This window comes from Sorex araneus, chromosome 6 (assembly GCF_027595985.1).
Source record: "Sorex araneus isolate mSorAra2 chromosome 6, mSorAra2.pri, whole genome shotgun sequence".
Classification (NCBI taxonomy): domain Eukaryota; kingdom Metazoa; phylum Chordata; class Mammalia; order Eulipotyphla; family Soricidae; genus Sorex; species Sorex araneus.
In genome coordinates, this window is record NC_073307.1 from 100,834,986 (window position 1) to 100,852,223 (window position 17,238).

The 17,238-nt window shown below is 54.3% G+C and overlaps 1 protein-coding gene across 3 annotated transcripts in view; it reads left to right on the plus strand.

Moving 5' to 3' along the window:
- The window catches only part of C2CD3 (C2 domain containing 3 centriole elongation regulator), a 130,831-nt gene extending 119,415 nt beyond the window's left edge, over positions 1 to 11,416 (plus strand). For all 3 annotated transcript variants that reach the window (XM_012934930.2, XM_055141933.1, XM_055141934.1), the window contains one exon: positions 10,770 to 11,416. In XM_012934930.2, coding sequence (XP_012790384.2) covers positions 10,770 to 10,910 — 141 coding nt within the window. In that variant the 3' untranslated portion in view covers positions 10,911 to 11,416. The remainder of the gene's footprint in view (positions 1 to 10,769) is intronic.
- The last annotated feature ends 5,822 nt before the right edge of the window (positions 11,417 to 17,238 follow it).

The window sequence follows — 17,238 nt, forward strand, 5'->3', positions numbered from 1 at the left end:
CACAACTCACCGCTTGCCCTGGGTCCTTCTTGTCCCACGTCGTCGGGACCCTGCTTTGGGGATGCTAGGAAGTAAGGGCAGTTTAGGCTTAGGTCAAGAGAACAGATGCCCTGGAGGAAAATATCATGTAGAGTCAAATGACTCCCAGGTTACAAAAGCATAACATTTGTTAAGTCTTCCTGTGTCCATACAAAACGGACTTGCTATGAATAAACTATGCAAAGGACTCAAGGAGAAGAGAAAAACATTGTTTACAAGTCAACAGAACACTAAGAAAGAAGCTACAAATAAACACAGAGGAATGGGAGCACTGTGACAGAGTAACCCAATAAACCTAAACTACCTCAGGCTATGTTATCCTACATTTAGTTTCTTGGTAAACTTGGTTCCAAGTTGTTGGGGTGCAGCCAAAGGAAAAGCGGCAATTTGGGGGTATCAGGAACCCTGAAGGCACCATCAGGACCTGCTGGCAGTACCATGCCTGCTGTGTTTTTCAAGTTCATTGGCCTTCTTTCAAATAGGATTCATTTTCCAAGGAACATTTTTCATGCTTTTCTTCTGCTTTGATGACAGTTGGGTCATTCCAGAGCAGCCTGAGAGCCTGGCTTTGCAGTCCCGAGAGAAGCCCTCAGATCCTCTCTCCAGGTTCCTTGTACACTCAGACTGGCCACACACCAGTTTTGAGTCTGGTTTATAATTGCTCCCCAAGGACCGGCGCCCACCCAGCAGCCACCCTGCTCTGCACTGCTGTGTGGCCCCGGTTCCTCTCCGCCTTGCAGTCTGCCTGATAGGTCCTCTGCATGGTCTCACTTCAGTGTTTGTGCTAGGGGCACAGGGCGGTGTCCATCAGGAGGGGTGACAGACTCAGGATACAAAGCAGTTAAGTATCAGCTGGGGCAAGTGATTTGACCTTTCTGAGTCTTGGTTTCCTTATAAGTAACATCAGGCTAATCTACTTATTACCTAATCGGATGATGACAAGAATTAGCCAAGGGGGAAAAAATAGACTGTTAGTTCCCTTTCTCTCTTCCCCTGTGCCAAGTGGGTGAAGTGTCAGCACCCTGCACCCCTAGGCAGGGCCGAGCTGTCTCTCACCCCGCCCAGCAGAACCACTGCTCCTGCTTTGTTTGGGCCTCCATCAATCCTGTGCCAACTCAGGGGCAACTGTCAGTGCTCTGTTAAGCATAGGACACAAAGGGTGGGAAAGACGGTATAAATTAAAGAGAAAATCTAGCTTTGAGAGGACAAAAAGCCTTATACATTTCTTGGCCCTTTTATTTTTTTCCCCCATTTACTTTCCTAAGCAAAGCAAATGCCATAGTTTTTTTTCTCTACTCTCAGGCCGGTCTTCTCTCCCCAGGACCTCACTGGGGGTCCCAAGTAGGGGAAACTTGTCCCAGTTTACCACCCTTGTTGGCACCGCAAGCCCCCGGCCTGGGACCTCGGCAGAGGCCTCTCACTCTAGGCGCATGACTAGAGCCAGCTTCTGAATCCTGCACTCCCGCCTCGCTGCCAGCCCAGACTGGAAAGCTTAGCGATCAAATGAACTGTGTGTTTCAGGCACCGACAAAGAAGGAACCAAACTTTAAGAGGGGATATTGTGAGAAGCATGTAGTGTGGTGAAGTATTAAAGAGTTGCCTTGGGGCTTTAGCCCTGGCGCTCCCTTACACTTTTGGTTCCTTTAGATTTCTTGAAGGATTAAATTTGGGCAAGTGGCATCCCACCTGTCGTCATCTCAGTTTGGGGACTCGGAGGTCTTTTGGTTTTGGTTTTAGGTTTTGATTTTGGGGCCATACCTGGCAGTGCACAGGACTTAGTCTTGGCTCTGCACTCAAGGATCACTCCTGGCAGGCGAGAAGGACTATATGTGGTACCGGGGGTCAAACCAGGATGGACCAGGTTGGCCACAGGCACATAAGCGCCCTGTCCACTGTACTATCCACTGTACCCAGTGGCCACTGTCCACTGGGCTGTGGAGCGCTTAAACATGGTCTCACTTTGGAGATTATTTTCAAGAGGGCACTGCTGGCAGAGCTGTACCCTGCTTTGCTCCAGGTCCCGGGCAGTGCTCAGGGCCAGAACCAGGGCCTGGGAATTACTCTGGCAGTGCTGGGGGACCAGATGGGCTGCATGCAAGGCAAGCACCCTCCCGACTGAACTATTTCTCCAGCCCATCACTTTTGAATAAATATTTCTTTGTAGCACCATCAGTTACAGATGCACCAGTAACTGATGTTCTTTGCTTCAGTTATCTAAAAGTACCTTTTTTTGAAAGATTGTCTCCCACTGGCATAGAGTTCTGACTCATTTTGTTTGTCCTTCATTTCTGTGCTCACAAACTCTCTGCTGACTTCCTGATGAGAAGTTCTGAGGTGAAGCAGCTTGTCACAGCCATTTTGTTGTCTTAATTATAATGTGACCTTTATTCTCTGACTTTCCATATTTTTATTTCTTTGGTTTAACTCTGATGCCCATGGTTGAAAATAAGCTTCCAGCTGAGCTAGGAGAAAAAGAGTACATATGTCTCTTCAACCACATTAGCAGTGTTTACTGCTTAGGTTGGAATGTAAGTGTACACGTGTTCATTTACTATGCTCATCAATGTGCTGTATTCATTATACAGTGAAACCACGGAACGCAGTGTAGTGAAAATGTTGAGGATTGCAGCACCAGAACAATAGCACAACTTCGGGTAGGGCGCTTGCCTTGCATGCTGCTGACCTGGGTTCAGTCCCCGGTGTCCCATATGGTCCCTTGAGCCCACCAGGAGTAATTTCTGAGTGTAAAGCCAGGAGTGACACCTGAGCACTGCTGGGTGTAAAACAGAAAAAATAAAAAGAAAGAAAAAGGGGCTGGGGAGATAGTACACAGGTAGGATGTTTACCTTACACACAGCCAATCCGGGTTCAATCCCCAGCATCCCATATGGTCCCCCAAGCATCACCAGGAGTAATTCCTGAATGCAGAGCGAGGAGTAATCATCAAGCACTACCATGTGTGGCCCCAAAACCAAAAAAAAAAAAAAGTTAAAATGTTGATGATTGGTAACAAAATGGAGAGACACCAACTCCTTCCATAAAATTGGCGGTGAACTATAGACCACAGCGTGGATAGGGGTTGGGGGGCTGGGAGGTGTCCTGGAGCATGTGAGATCCAGGGGGGGGTGGGGTGGGGTTGAGGTAGGTTTTTCACATAGGACTGCTACCGCTTTCTGTAGAGTTGGTAGAGAAGCGAGAAGGGGAAATGACTGGACACAGGGCGGGAGAGAGAACGGAAAGTACAGCCCGTCAGAGATTGCAAGCACATGAGAAGAAAGAGGAAACCCGTCCTGTCCCAGGATGAGACAGAAGGTGTGAGGTGTGGCGTGTGCCCTGTGCTCAAAGCCACTGTTTCTCCCTGAGGTGAGAGGTGCGGCCCAGGAGGTGAGAGGTTGTCTGGAAAGCGGGCAGCCTCGGCCTAGACCTCCCCCTGTGGGGCCCACCCACTTAGCCTCCTCCGAAAGGCCACAGGGAAGCAACCTGAGAGGCCACTTGGCCCTTTGCAGCCTGTCCTGGGACCGCTGTGCTGTAGCTGTCCTGCTCCAGAGCCGCGGCCAGCGTTCTGTCCCTGAGGAAGGAGAATGTCCACGCTGCGGCACCTACTGGGCCTTCGCCACCATCACGGCGGAAATGCCGAGTCCCACTGCCCACACCAGAGTGAGGCCCCGAGCCCAGCAGACTTCAGCGTCCCCTTCAGCCCCGTGTGAAGCCGGCTTTGCCCCTTCCCTCACCCACAGGCAGCAGCGCAAAAGGGAATGAGTCCAGGGAGAGGAGGGCAAAGCCCCCAGGGTGGGCGGAGTGCACGCAGCGAGCGGAGATGGAGAAGAGGCTTCACGGCCCGCAGCCCTGCAGGAGGGGGTCTCGGGCCACACAGTCCGAAGGCATGAGAGAAGAGGCGGCGATGGGGCGGAGAGCAGGAAGCCTGTCTGCCTGCCAGCACGGCAGCCCTCACCCGGGGCGGGCCCTGTCTTGCTCTGTGCCTTATGCCCAGCTCTGCCCACACCGGGAATGAGCCCCTGCCTTCCCGCATAGACCGGGGCCAGATGACTTCTGCATGAGTATAGGGGGCCGGCAGGTGAGCAGAGGCCAGGCCGTGCCTGTGCCTTGGAAACCTCTGAGCGGCGCCCCCCTTCACTTGGCCAGACCAGACTGTTTCACACGTCACCAGGATCGAGGGGCCCCCGGCCAGCTGGAGAACACAGGCCCCGTCTCGGCCTGGCCTCAGCCTCTGGGGAGGCTACACAGCCGTGATCTGTGACTGTGCGTTCGTCTGTCTGGTCTCACCGACCAGGCATTTTTGTACGGTGGTTCCAGCACTGCCTCGGGGTCCACATGGCCCATTTCAGACTCTGCTCTGACCCTGCCTAAGCGTTCTCACCTGGCCGGGGCATGGTCGTTTGCTTCTCGGTGCTTCTGTCCCTTTATCTGAAAACTCAGTTAAGAAAACATTATCTCAGCTGGCTCCATGGGGTGTGTAGGCTGATCTGCGTGAGAGATGTGAAGTTCTTAGAACCTTCTGAGCAGAAAACACAGAACTCTGAGTATGAACTTGTATTATTTTATCACAATGATGATGGAGGTGTCTTCTCAAACACTCCTGTTTGAGGTGCTCGAAGGGGGCCCTCACTGGACGGAAAGGCTGAGGGATTGTGATGGGAAATGTAGCAGGAGTGGGGAGGTGACATTCCCCCCACCTGCCCGCAGGGTAGCCCCGAGGTCTGGAGAGTTCTCAGGCTCACTCGGACCCTGAGCAAGAGTTGGGGACAGCAGAGGTCCATTCAGGAGGCAGGAACCCTAGCCTGGAATCCACAGCCTGGTGGTCTAAGAATCTTAAGGCTCCAGAACTGCTGTTTTTCTCCCAGGAACCCAAAGCACCTTTGTCACAAGCCCAGAGGCGTTGGGGACTAGGGTCCCGAGAGAAGAGCTCCACTCTCCACAGTCACCCGAGCGTGTCACAACCACAAAGAGGGGCACGGCCCTGGCCCCAGTGTCCTCTCCACAGAGCCCGAGGGCCAAGCTCCCCTCTCTCTTTGGCAGGGTGGCCCTGTCTATTGTGTCATTTCTTTGAACCAAGTCCCTGGCCCCCTGAAAAACCCTGATTTTCTAAAGATCAAGATTTTCTGCTAAAGGCCACGGAACCTTAGGGAGGAGGTGAGCACTCTGACCAAGAATGTCCAAAAGTCAGGGGACACCGCCATAGATGGCTGGTGTCACCCCCCAACCCCAGCCCAGAACGCCATCAGGGAAAGTGCCCAGTAGAAGGGTGCAAGGGGCAGGTTCACCTGAACAGCTTGGGGCCCAGGACCTGGGAGGACCCAGGAGCTCTCCCGAGCCCTCAGCCCTTCCTGCCCAGGGCTGTGGACTTTGGGCCCAGGCACCCACAGGTGGGGGTTCGAAGGTTGAAGGGCTTTGATTGAGGCCTTTCAGCAGCATAGAAGGGGCAGCTGAGTTGCTAATCGAGGGAGCGAGCCCGGCCCTGTGGGGTGGACCGGTGCCAGGGAAAGCTTCCCGGACGCGCCCGGGGAGGCCTGGGCTGGTGAGGACAGAGGCAGCCTGTGGGCGGGGAGAGCTCTGAGGCAGGAACGGAAGGTGAGCATAGCGTGGAGTCCAGCTCTGCTGCAACTGGTGGGGGCCGGGGGTCAGGGTCACCACCTGCCACTGGCCTGGGGGGTCTTGTCTCCACTAGCCCCACGCTCCAAACAGCTGCTGAGTCTGCTGCTCTCCAGCACCCAGGAGTTCTCAGTCCAGCCTTGGGAGAGGACTCCTGGGAGCTGTGCCAGGCGGGCAGCCGGCCAAAGGAGTGAAAGTTGAGCCTGGCAGGCAGCGAGGCCGAGCTCTCCCTCGTGTCTGGCACCGCGCAGTCCCTGGGCAAGCCCACCTGGCCATCGCGCAGCGCACGGCCGCTCTTCGGGAGAGCCGGGCCTTCAGGTCATGCGGGGGCCGTTGTTCTCCAGCAGAACAAAACTGTAGCCCTGTCGCTCCTCCCGGGAGCACGTGGCCCCGTCAGGAGACCCACCCAGGGCCTGAGCCGAAAATGGCTCGGACCAGATCACATTTCAGGCCAGAGGGAGCAGGAGGGCCCTCGTGAGAGAAGTGGGGGGAAGGGCCTGGCCCACCGGGGAGCGCAGGTGGGGACGAGGTCTGGAGCACAGAGCCCGGCGCTGGCCCCAGCACTTCTCCCGAACCAGTCTCAGAGGAGGAAACTAGGGCCCGAGAGAAACGACTTTTCCGGCATGACTTGGCTCAGAAGTGGATGAGCCCAACACGACCCAAGTCCCCAGCCAGGGAGCCACTTGATCCAGAGCCTCAGAAATCCTCACATTCTTTTAATTCTTTTAATATTATTATTTTTAAATGGAATCAATGTGAGATACACAGTAACAAAGTTGTTCATGATTGGGTTTCAGCATACAGTGTTTCAAACACCCATCCCTTCACCAGTGCACACTCCTACACTCTGCTCCCAGCCCCCTGCTTGTATGGCGCTCTCTCGCTCTCTCTCTCTCTCTCTCTCTCTCTCTCTCTCTCTCCCTCCCCCCTCCTCCTTCTTCCCTCCCTCCCTCCCTCCTTCCTTCCATTATGGTTTGCAATACAGGTACTGAAAGGTTATCACGTATATCCCTTTCCCTCCCTTCAGCACTCAGTTCTTGTCCAGAGTGATCATTTCCAACTACATTGTCATAGTGGTCCTTTCCCTGTCCTAACTGCCCCCCCCCCACACACACACACACATACCTGTTTTTTCTATCCTTGGACATACTCTATTTTTTTTGTTGTTTTTGGGGTCACACTTGGCGATGCACAGGGGTTACTCCTGGCTCTGCACTCAGGAATCACTCCTGCCAGTGCTCAGGGGATCATATGGGATGCTCGGAACCGAACCTGAGTTGGCCACATTCAAGACAAATGCCCGACCCGCTGTGCTATCACTCCAGCCCCCCTTGGATATAGTCTTATACTAGTTTGTTTTGTTTTGTTTATCCCACAAATGAGTGCAGTCATTCTGTTTGTCCTCCTGACTCATTTATACTCAGCATGATGTTTTCCAAATCAATCCATTTATAAGCAAATGTCATGACTTTACTCTTCCTGGTGGAGGAAGCCCCACCTTCTCCTTCCTCCACCTCCTGCTGGATCTTCCCCGGCAGAGTCCTCCCTCAGCGGACAGCACCCCTCTGCATTTGCAGAATCAGCCAGAGACATTTACTCATGCTCACGGCTGGGTAGCCAGACACCCTCATGGAAACCATCCAGTGGGGGAGCAGGGTAGATTTTATGGGGCCTCGGAGCACCGTGGGCCTGTGGCCAGGCCTAATCCTCACACCATAGAGAAGACGGTTCTGTCCTGCCCAGATGCAGGGGTCCCTCGACCTCTAGATCCTGAGTTCTGACAAGAAGAGGCATGTGACAGCCCTCTGCAGTGTCAGGCCCTCTCCAGGGAGGTCACGCCTGTCCCTGCCACCCCACATCTCACCCAGAAACTCCCTGAGCCCAGTGCATGAGCCAGGCTTCCTTCTGCTCCCCTCTCGCCTCACCCCTGGGTGATCTGCACCGCTGCAGCCGGCTCACACCGCCCCAGAAGGCTGAGCCCCCTGTTGTGCCAGCCATGGTGATGGTTTGCTCGTAGGCCAGTTTCCCCTCGCCTCTGGCTAGGTCAGTTGGCACAGGTAGGATGTCCCTCTAGCAGGCCCCCACGCAGGGCCGAGTAGGACGGTAGCAAATTGGGTGAAGAGAAAGCCTCTTCCAGGCATGGTGTTTTCAAGCCCCATGGAGGTCAGCAAGACACAAACACTGCTGAGTACGTGTTCTCTTCCTTCCACACCCGGCCGGGCCCTGCAGCCACAGCTCAGCCCTCTGTTCCCTGGGCCTGGCCATGCAGATAAGGCCTCCCCAGAGTGCCGGGTCCCTGCTGGGTGGAGGGAGGGGGCTGAATCAGCCACACTGATCTCAGCTCCAGCCTGTGTGTCTCCTGACCATGGTGCAGCCTGTGCTCGGGCCGTGCCCTCCCACACATGGCCTTATGACCACCCCAGCCCTGAAGCCCTGCACATCTCAGAACCCATTCGTGTGAGGCCTCCCAGCCATCCCAACTGTTAATCATTACTCGTGTCCACACCCCACGCCCCAGGACGCATCTCCATGATTCCTGGGCCAGTCAGCACCTCTCTGCCCTTTGGCAGCCCCATGAGGGCAGGAGCAGTGCCTCCCTGTTGGCCTTCAGCATTTGTCAGGCGAGGAGGGGCCAGGGAGGTGGCTCAGAGGGCTGAAGCCGGGCTTTGGATGCAGAGCCCCAGTTTCAGTCATACCAGTAGGGTACAGGCTCCAAACGCTGTACTAGGAGCGGCCTCAGAGCACCCAGAAGGAAAGAAAGTCCAGAAAACAGGTTCCAAAAGGCAAGAGGGATCATTCAAAAAGGTGATATGGTCTGAGAGTTTTTTTGTTGGTTTGGCTTTTTATGTTTTTGTTTTCGTTTTTTTTAATGGGGGGGGGCACACCCTGTGATACTCGGGGCTTACTCCTGCCTCTGCGCTCAGGAATCACTCCTGGCGGTGCTCAGGGGTCCACATGGAATGCTGGGGATTGAACCTGAGTAGGACACAGGCAAGACAAGTGCCCCACCCACTGTACTATCACTCCAGCTCCCCGTAAAGGTGGCTTAAAAGCCAGTTCCTGGACTGAGACCCTCAGCCCTCCCACTGCTGAATTGCAAACCTGCTAGAGCCCCTTTACACCAGTCACGTGAAGGTTGCTTCCAGCAGGGCACAGAGGCCTGGTTTTAGGATTTGAGGTGAGGCCCGTGCATTTAGACTTGCTTTCCCATCTGGCTCGGAGAACTAGCTTCTCTCTGCTCCCCTCTCCTGGAGCAGAGGAAGAAGAAAGGTCAGACCCCACTGGTCACTGCACACATCACCAGGGCATCAGGGTATCGGAGGTGGTGACTGCAGAGCTTCCACTCGGGACAGCCAGCACGCACGGGCTGCAGAGCAAACGTCAGCGAGCCTTCCCTGTCCCCAAATTAAGCCCCTGCAAACTCCTGTCTTGAATCTGGTCTGGTGGAGTCCCTGCGACAGTATGAGGTGCAGCTCCCTTCCGCATTCAGAAAGGAAGCCAGAGCGTGAGTTTTCTTTTTCCCCTTGAGCCTCAGCCACCTGGGAGATGGGCAGCTGTGCCCTGTGTGAGCTACCCTGTCCTCGGTGCCCGGAACCCTGTGGGCCTCAGTGCTGGCCACTGACTCGGGCTGTTGGCAGCCCCGAGCGTTTTCCGTCCGAGAAGAGCAGAGACCCCGAGAGTGGCCGTCCCTGCCGCCTTCCCAGTCTTTCCCACCACGCACGCTCCCTCAGCAGAACCCTTGGCCGTGGAGCCCAGAACTGAGTCTGTTCACCTCCTCTCCCTCTCACTCTAGACATTGGCTTTAAAGGGGCTGGAGCGATAGCACACGGGTTGAGCCAATTGCCTTACCCCAGTTTGAATCCTCAGTGCCGCATCGTCCCCTAGCACAGCCAAGAATAGTCCCTGAACGCTGTGGGTGTGGTGGCAAAAACAAATCTACAAAAAAAAGTAAAAGAGGGAGATGGCTCAAAGGATGGGCAGTCTTGCTTCACGTGACTGTTCCTCTGAGCACCACCGGGAGTGCCCCTGCCCAAAAAGGAAGATAAAAGATGCGATTCTGGGGGCTGGAGTGATAGCACAGTGGGTAGGGCGTTTGCCTTGCATGCACCAACCCGGGTTCGGTTCCCAGCATCCCATATGGTCCCCTGAGCACCGCCAGGGGTAATTCCTGAGTGCAGAGCCAGGAGTAACCCCTGTGCATCTCCAGGTGTGACCCAAATAGCAGGAAAAAAAGAAAAGATGCGATTCTTCAATGTGACTGAGCCGAGGCGGCCCAGCCTGCTGGGGCTCCAGGCCTGGGGACTGGACAGAGGCCTCGTCTGCATGTGAGATCTCAGCTCTCAGAATGTGGGCCCGGCAGCAGCCAGGATTGCCTGAGTGGGTGACTCCCCTCTCGGCCTGGCCTCTTCCCCTCACACGCCTCCACCTCTTCCCCAGGCCGTGACTCCCAGCCTGCTGCCGGGGTAAGCCTGGAAGAGCACACACTGCCCATCTCAAGCGTCGAAGGGGCCCAGTGCAGCACTGTGTCCTGATGCCAGGGCTGGGGCCTTGAAGGAGGAACACAGGACGCCCTTTTGGGAAGAGGTTTGGCATTTGCATCCTGGGCCATCCGGAGTGTGTGTCTCACAAACAGCTCCCCGGCAGCAAGTTCACCCCAGACCATGTGCGGGAGGAGCACCCCCAGGACAGACGTGGAGAAGGAATGAGGCATCAGCACTGCCCTGACCGCTTCTTCCTCCAAATGATCAGAGCTGGGTTTTTTTGCTGTTTTGGCTTTTGGGTCACACCCGGTGTGCTCAGGGCTTTCTCCTGGCGGTACTCGGGACCATATGGAATTCCAGGGATCAAACCTGACTTGGCCACATGCATGGCAAGTGCCCTCCCTGCTGTACTAGCGTTCCGGCCCCCAAACAATTGGAGCAGGGGGGTTAGCTCTGGGCATCGAGGCATTTTCCCCTGAAGTTTTCTCCCCTGACACAGTGATGGGCGCCTAGGGTGCAGTTACGCACAGTCAGCCCCGCGAACCCATCAGTGCTGCAGCTTTAGCCCAAGGGATGCAAGCACTCGCACCGCTGCCCTGCTGTTCATGTCCTGCTAACCTCCCTCGCTTCTCCCTCCAGGTCAGGAGTGAGGCCGCCAGAGGAGCCCCGTCCCGAAGGTCTGGTCGCCCCAGACCTAACTCGCTCCCTCCCGACCTGCCTGAGGAGGAAACTCGTAGGATTGCTCGGATATTCTCTTCCCGGATCTCTCAAAAGGACTAGAGCAACCTACAGGCTGCAGGAAGGACCATCTGCCTCGTCCATGGGCACTGGAGCCCCCGTCGGCCCAGACTGCCCCACAGGCCACGCTTCCTCCTCTGGTGAGGCAGAGGCTGGATGTCTGCGCCTGCGTGGCCCGCCCAGCTGTAGGCCGTGGGTGATGCTAAGCAAGCATCTCCCACTGAGATTCTCCTCCCAGTGGCCTTGGCGCGGCAAACAGGAGCCCACCTGGGTCCCGGGGGAGGGGGAGCTGCAGGGGATTGTAGGTTGTGTGTGTTGCAGAGCCCGGGGAATCCTAGCAGTTTGTGGGCTCAGCATGAGAGTGTTTCCTAGATTTAAATTATTTTTTCACTATGTTGGACTTAGTTGAAAGGAGAGGAGGGGGAACGCCCCTTCGACCATTTTAGTGATTGGAGTTCTAACCATGCTTTTAATTTATTGTTTTTACGCAGCTCTGAAGGTCCTATTGTTCCTGCCTATGTTTGAATAAAATTGTGTTGATGTTTGTATTCAATGTTCAGCAGTTCCTGGGCTGGCAGGGTCCTGCAGCACTAGGAATTCACTTGTGCGCTGACAGCAGAGGGGAAGCTGGGGGCCCTAGTCACTAGCCGTCTCTGAGCCCAAAGATCAGGTGGGGCCCGGAGCAATAGTACTGCAGGGATGGCACTTGCTTTGCATGTAGCCGACCCAGCTTCAATCCCCAGCACCCCAGATGGTCCCCCAAGCCCACCAGGAGTGATTCCTGAGTGCAGACCCACAACCCCTAAGCATCACCAGATCTAGTGGCAAAAAGAAAAAATACAAAGATCATGTGGGTCCACGTTCGAGTGGATCAGTATTTCCTCGGCTGGTTCCTTGAGTCTGTCTGCAAAGGGGACCCGGGTCCCCAAAATCTACCCTCTCACGGGAGCGGAAACTGACTTGAGGGTGTTAGAGCAGGCCGGGAAGACAGGTCTGTGCGGAAGGGAGGCGGTAAAGAGTGCAGTGTGGCCACCAGAGAGGGCTGGGAAGGGCCTCCAGGAGGGGCACTTGGTCCTCAGGACACCCTCAGACCTGCATGTCACTATTCCCATTTCCCAGACGTGACGAAGGTCACATCCATTTCTGCAGCAAGGAAGCGAAGCTCCACAGAGACCTCAGCAGTGCCAGGAGGCTGGTGCGCCCAGGGTACAGCCCACGTATTGAGAGGGGGGTTGTGGGAAAAGGGGGCTGGTGCACTCAGGATACAGCTGATGTGCTCTGAGCAGGGAGATGGTGGGGAAAGTGGGCTGGGGGGCTCAGGCTATAGCTGACACACTCGGTGGGTGTTTGTGATGCCGGAACAGCCTGGGATGGCTTCCTAGGAGAGCTACTTGTGGGTTGAGGCCCAGGGCCCCACACCGCAGAGGGACACAGATGAGATGGGGCGTCCTCTGCCACTTCCCTGATAGGTCCCCTCCAGCCTCTGAGCCTCTGCTGCCTCATCTGTAAAACAGAGATAATGACCCCCTTCACGGGGTTGCTGTAAAGATTAAACGATGACATTTGTGAAAGTGCTTCGCCGGCACTTGGCACCAAGGGGAAGCTTAGGAAATGTCAGCCCCGCCCACAGGCCCCCATCTCCCAGGCCCACAGGCTGGCACACCCGCAACGCTGCCCGTCAGGCCCTGAGGGTGCCCGAATACAGGAGCCCTGAATCACGGCCCTCCTTAGCCGGGAGCTGCCTTGCCCACTTCTCCAGCCCAACACACCTTCCTCAGCTGCCAGGGCCGGGGTGCCACTGCGCCTTGGCGTCAGGGCCCCTGGCTAGAGGAGTCAGGCCTCAGGTGAAGAACCTTCCTTCCTTCCTGTCTAGAGCCTGCTGGGACAGGAGGGAATGAGGACAGGGGATCAGGCACTGGGCCGCAGGTCCAAGCAGCCTCGAGAGGGAGGAGGCTCCCTCAGGCTCGAAGCTCCAGGCTCCCGGGGTGTTACTGTTCGATATCAGCCCACGGTGTTGTTTATCAATAACTTCTTCCTGGGCTCTGGGATTGTCCCTGATGGTGGCTCAGAGGGACAAAGGGCGAAGGGCGTGAGAGATGTGTCTGTCCCCCAGCAGATGAACTGGCCAGTCCCCACCACTTCTCTTTGGACAGACCTAGAAAGGGGCATCTGCTCTCCCACAGACCGGAGCTGCCGGACCCTCCAGCAGGAACTAGATTCTGGGGACGTGAACCAGAGTTGACCTGGCAGAACCGCCCTCCAAAAGCTCCCTTGCCCGAGGGAGCAAAGTTTAGTAAAAACAGACCCTTTGACTCTGACCCCGACCTTGAGGTTACCAAGGGGGCAGGGGTGGGGGGGTGCGGGAGCAGGGAGAGAGCTGAAAGGCCCAGTGGGCTATGGTGGAGGGATATTGATATTTTGGTGGTGAATGTTGCCTCAATAAAAAATAAATGAAAAAAAATAAATAAAATAAAAAATAAATGTTAAGGGCTGAAATGTTAAAGCTGAAAGGGCTGAGCACATGTGGGAACATGGGTTTGATCCCTGGCACCACATGATGGCCCCCTGAGCACTGCTAGGCAACCTCTGAGCACTATACCAGGAGTAACCTCTGGGCACCTTTAGTTCTGACCCAAAAAACAAAAATAAACTTTAATTGAGTCACAGTGAGATCCACAGTTACAAAGTTGTTCATGATTGAGTTTTAGTCATATAATGTTCCAATACCCGTCCCATCACCAGTGTACATTTATTTTTGCTTTTTGGGTCACACCTGGCAATGCTCAGAGGTTACTCCTGGCTCTGCACTCAGGAATCACTCCTGGCGGTGTTCAGGGGACCATATGGGATGCTGGGAATCGAACCTGGGTCAGTCGTGTGCAAGGTAAATGCCCTAACCACTATATTATCACTCCAGCCCCAGCAATGTACATTTCCCATCACCAATGTCCCGGGTTTCCCTCCTGCCTGCTACATAAACTTCCTGAAGAAAATTTTTTTTTAATTAAATAGAAAAATGGGGGGCTGGAGTGATAGCACAGCGGGTAGGGCGTTTGCCTTGCACGCGGCCGACCCGGGTTCAAATCCCAGCATCCCATATGGTCCCCTGAGCACCGCCAGGAGTAATTCCTGAGTGCAGAGCCAGGAGTAACCCCTGTGCATCTCCAGGTGTGACCCAAAAACCAAAAAAAAAAAAAAAAAAATGGGGCTGGAGTGATAGTACAGCAGGTACGGTGTTTGCCTTGCATGCAACCAACCTGGGTTCAATCCCCGATATCCCATATGCTCCCCTAAGCATAGCCAGGAGTGTCCTGAGTGCAGAGCCAGGAGTGACCTCTGAGCATCATTGGGTGTGACCCAAAACTAATTAAAAATAAATGAGAAGGTCCAAGGCCAATGTAAGCCTAGCCCACCCTCTGGGTCTGCCCAGGGCCAGCCCCTAAGCCAGCAGCCTCGCACCCCGCCCAGGTATACAGCGGTTCTCACACACCATCTCCATGCCACAGTTGCATAGTGGCGCCCAACCACCTCCTGGGCACCCCTCTTCCCTCCACAGCCCTGGCAGCCCCTTCTCCCCCACACCCTCCCCCCTGCCACAGCTGTTCTGCTACCTCTCAGGAGCACAGCCCAGGCTCCTAACTCCGGTACCTACATCTCGGCTACGGCCCTGCAGCCAGGGCCCAGGACGGAAGTGCCTTCTGCCTACCCCTCTGCCCCCTCCCTGTTCCCTTCCTGTTCCCTTCCCAATTGTTTTCTTGTCACCTGGGTCCCAGGCTCAGCTGTGCCCAACCTTACCCTACCACCAGAGCCCCCGGTAGCTGCTGCAGTGAACAACCCCACCCCCAAAGTCCCCATCTCCCTGGTGCCGGCAGGGCTGATGCAGAAGCCCCCAAAGGTCCCGTCATCTAGAAGTGGTTTTGGCATGAGCATTCTAGGCCAGAGGGCGCACTGGTTGTATGAGCCAGATAGACCGTTGTCCCTCCCTGACACTCCGTGTTCTCGTCAAGGACTGAAGAGATAGTAGAGGGGATAAGGCACATGCCTTGCATGCAGCCCACCCAGGTATAATCATGGCACCCCAATGTCCCCTAAGCCTCACCGGATACAGCCCGGGAAGCCCCTGAGCACTGCCGGGCTGACCGGGTAACCCCTGACACCGCAGGGCCTGGGCAGCCCCACAGTCTTGGCCCTGACATTGAACCACCAGCCCCATTCCTCAGCCAAGTGCTCACAAAGGGCCACGTGCTGGATGAGCACTGCCAGGAAACATCAGGAACAAGCCAGTCTGTAGAGACCAAACGTGGCCTTGAGTTGGCCTGGGGCTGTGTGGGAGGGGGACAGGGAAGTGACTGCCGATGTGTCAAGGCGTTGGAGTGCAGGGGGTGAAAGTATCCTCAAGTGGATGGTGTTGACTGACTTGCATAACTGAATAGATTAAAAGCCATTGAAAAAGGCACATGAAAAAGTGCTCCACATCACTAATCATCAGGGAGATGCAGATCAAAACAACCATGAGATACCACCTCACACCACAGAGACTGGCACACATCCAAAAGAACAAAAGCAACCACTGTTCGAAAGGATGTGGGGAGAAAGGGACCCTTCTACACTGCTGGTGGGAATGCCGACTGGTTCAGCCCTTTTGGAAAACAATGTGGACGCTTCTCAAAAAATTAGATATTGAGCTCCCATTTGACCCAGCAATACCACTGCTGGGAATATATCCCAGAGAAGCAAAAAAGTGTAGTTGAAATGACATCTGCACTCATATGTTGATCGCAGTGTTATTTACAATAGCCAGAATCTGGAAAAAACCCGAGTGCCCTAGAACAATACCACTGCTGGGAATATATCCCAGAGAAGCAAAAAAGTATAGTCGAAATGACATCTGCACTCATATGTTCATCGCAGTGTTATTTACAATAGCCAGAATCTGGAAAAAACCCGAGTGCCCTAGAACAGATGACTGGTTGAAGAAACTTTGGTACATCTATACAATGGAATACTATGCAGCTGTTAAAAAAATGAGGTCATGAACTTTGCATGTAAGTGGATCGGCATGGAAAGTATCATGCTAAGTGAAATGAGTCAGAAAGAGAGAGACAGACATAGAAAGATTGCACTCATCTGTGGAATATAGAATAACAGAGTAGGAGACTAACACCCAAGAATAGTAGAAATAAGTACCAGGAGGTTGACTTCATGGCTTGGAAGCTGGCCTCACATTCTGGGGAAAAAGGCAGCTCAGATAGAGAAGGGAACACCAAGTAAATGTGGTTGGAGGCCACGCGGGAGAAGGGTGAAGCGTGCTGAATGTAGACTAGAGATGGGGGGGGAGATGGGATTGGGTGGGGTGGGAGGGATGCTGGATTTATTGGTGGTATTGGTGGTGGAAAATGGGCACTGGTGAAGGGATGGGTTCTCGAACTTTGTATGAGGGAAACATGAGCACAAAAATGTATAAATTTGTAACTGTACCCTCACGGTGATTCACTAATAAATAAATTAAAAAATAAATTAAAAAATAAAAATCGATAAATGTAAAAAAAATAAAATTGATTTGCATCTTAAAAAAAAAATAAAAGCCATCGAGCATCTGCGCAGGTAAGGCAAGGCCTGAGCAGCTCAGCACAGCAGGTGAGACACTTGCTCCGCACACAGCCAGCCTGGGTTCAATCCCCAGCACCATAATGGGCCCTCAAGCCCTGCAGGAGTGATCCCTGAGCACAGAGCCGGGAGTAAGCCCTGAGCACTGTTGGGCGTGGCCCAAAAACATATAAGTGTCGTGCTCCAAAGGCATAAATATTTACACCATTGTAAACTGGTACTACAACTAAAAAATTAATAAAATTAGAAATAAAGCTTTGAAGGCTGGGATCTATTTGAAGAGGCAGAGCACCTCCCCGGCATGTGTGAGGCCCTGAGTTCCAGCCCCTGCACCGCATGGATCCCCCAGACCAAAGCATCAGCCCCAGTCCCCTGGGCTGCTAGGCCACTGTGGGGAGTGGTCCTGGATACCACCACCCCAACCACTGCTGGGGATGGCCCCTATTATAAAAATCACTGTCACTGTCATCCCGTTGTTCATCAATTTGCTCAAGCGGGCACCAGTACCATCTCCAGCGTGAGACTTGTTACTGTTTTTGACATCGAATATGCCACGGGTAGCTTGTGGGTGAGATACAGTAGCTTGCCGGGCTCTCCAAGGGGGCAGAGAAATCGAACCCAGGTCGGCCACATGCAAGGCAAACACCCTACCCGCTGCGCTATCGCTCCAGCCCATTATAAAAATAATGATTTTTTAAATTATTTTTAAATAATAAAGAGCTTTAGGCCCATAGTGATAGGACAGCAGTAGGGTGTTTGCCTT